General features: G+C 48.7%; 1 protein-coding gene across 1 annotated transcript in view; it reads right to left on the reverse strand.

Moving 5' to 3' along the window:
- Nucleotides 1-242: 242 nt before the first annotated feature.
- The window catches only part of LOC107092032 (T-lymphoma invasion and metastasis-inducing protein 2-like), a 79,443-nt gene continuing 77,580 nt past the window's right edge, over nt 243-2,105 (reverse strand). Inside the window, exon 25 of the mRNA XM_015386306.1 lies at nt 243-1,934. Coding sequence (XP_015241792.1) covers nt 1,412-1,934 — 523 coding nt within the window. The 3' untranslated portion in view covers nt 243-1,411. The remainder of the gene's footprint in view (nt 1,935-2,105) is intronic.

A 2,105-nucleotide genomic window follows, 5' to 3' on the forward strand; every position in this document is an offset into this window, starting at 1 on the left:
TTTACATAAAGTAGTTATGCAATGTTACCAGCAGGGGGCAGTGTGACGAGTCGTTTCCCTTCTTGGGCGCCTCTTTAGAGTGGACTTTTTTTTTACTTCCTCATTCTTCTGAGCAAAGCTGTTCTAAACAGCAACAACCAGCCGCCTGGCTCTCCAGGAACCGTATTTGTGTGCAGGTACTCTGCCTTGGACCTGTTACATATTTGAGTAATGCAAATATGTAACAGGCAGGGGGTGCTGCCGGGCCGCTGACTGGACCGGACCGGGCATTTGAACCGAGCCATCAGCTCCGGGGCTGGTCCGGCTCCAGAGCCAGCAGGAGATGGAACGACCAAACTTGACCCGGTTGGGTTCGGTTGTTCTTCCAGCGAGAATCCCCACTGGTTCCCCTCTGTCCGCCGGAGTTCCCAGACCAGCCCCAGAGCTCACGGCTCAGTTCTGTAGCACTGTATTCGACCAAAGCCGCAGTCGATTTGGAAATTCCCCCCGGCCATTTTTTTTTAGGTATGATAATTAGGACATGTCCGGGAAAAAGAGGACGTCTCATCACCCTAGCATGCACGAGGAGAAATGGGCGACGGGTACAGAGTTGTGCATGTGCATATTTTTTTAAAGTAAGGAGGGCGTGTCTTTTCAAAAATTCGCGAAAATCCTCCACTGTACCTGAACAAAACCAAATTATTGGATGAGAAACTACCAAAACTACCAAAGCTGAAGATCCATAGGAATGTTGAGTAAACTGTTTAATGTGGGGCTACAGTGGATGGAGTTTACCCTGCAATTGGAGGGTTGTCGGTTCAAGGCCCGGCTCTGCCTTTCAGTGTTGTACTGTGCTTGGGCCAGACACTTCACATGCATTGCCTACTGATGGTGGTCAGAGCGAGTGGTGGCGCGAGTGTACGGCAGCCTCGCTTCTGTCAGTGAGCCCCAAGGCAGCTGTGGCTACAATGTAGCTCACCACCATCAGTGCAAACTACATCGTAGTGAATGACTGAATTGTGAATGACTGTAAAGCCCTCTGGTCAAGTCCTCTGAAAAGCGCTATAAGTAAATGCCATTTACCAATGTATTTCTAATCGTTTCTCCTGGCCAATAAAACCTGATGCTTTTTCTATCTGTCGATTTTTTTTGTTTAAATCCGCTCTCAACTTCATATGAAGCTAATTTCAAGAAAATAAATAAAATAAAATAAAAAACTAAACCAGTCGTGGGAAAATTCTGAGCATTTAGGACCACGTTGAGGTCCAACATTTGGAAACATCTGATGGTTTCTGTTCAAACCAATTGGAGGAATTCTCCAGAGTCCGTGGTGCAACCAGTCAGCAGGGATGCAGAAACCCTAAAAACATGAAGGTGTTGTAGCTGGACCTGTTAGAAGGTCGAAGTCACTTCCACCACCAGGGCTTCAGACTCATGTCAGCAGGTTTATGTTGTCTGTGTGGATCTCCAGCACCGAGTCGTAGAAGCAGTCCTCGTTAATCATGGAGGTCATGCTCTGAACGCTGAAATCTCTACCCACAAGGCTGCTAAAGTCCATTCCTTCCCCGCCAGGAGCCCGTCGAAGACTACAGCTACGACTCTTCTCATCATCCCTGGGATGCGGCGTTACTTGAGCCTCGTCGGAAAAGTTGAGTCTCTGCAGCTGAGCCTCTAGCTCTCCCGTCAGGGAGCAAAGCCTTGGTCTCATCTCAGAGGACCCTTCGTGGCTTGGCAGCAGAGGCTCCGAGCAGGTTTCTCCCAGGATGCCGTTTGGTCTGCAGCTCTTTTCTGGAGCTGTTATCTGGAGGTCTGAGCGGCCTTGCCGGTGCCGCCTCCTCCAGGTGCTGCTTCTCTCAACGGTAGACTGCTTGCTCCCCCTCAGAGAGCCACCAGGAGCTCGGTCTTTGAGGAGGGGGCTCAAAGCTCGTAGCAAAGCAGCTTTGGTCTCCAAATTACTGGAAAACAAGGAGCAGAGTCTCTGTAAACCCCTTGGTTCTCATTTCTTCATTAGAGGTACAAATTCATGTTATATGCCTAAACAAAAAAAAGACCTAAACCCAGTGACCATGATAAAATAAGGCTAAAGAATCTAATACCCCATTTACACTACCCTTGAAAAACCGTGC

This window comes from Cyprinodon variegatus, unplaced genomic scaffold, assembly GCF_000732505.1.
Source record: "Cyprinodon variegatus isolate N-32 unplaced genomic scaffold, C_variegatus-1.0 Scaffold363, whole genome shotgun sequence".
NCBI lineage: Eukaryota > Metazoa > Chordata > Actinopteri > Cyprinodontiformes > Cyprinodontidae > Cyprinodon > Cyprinodon variegatus.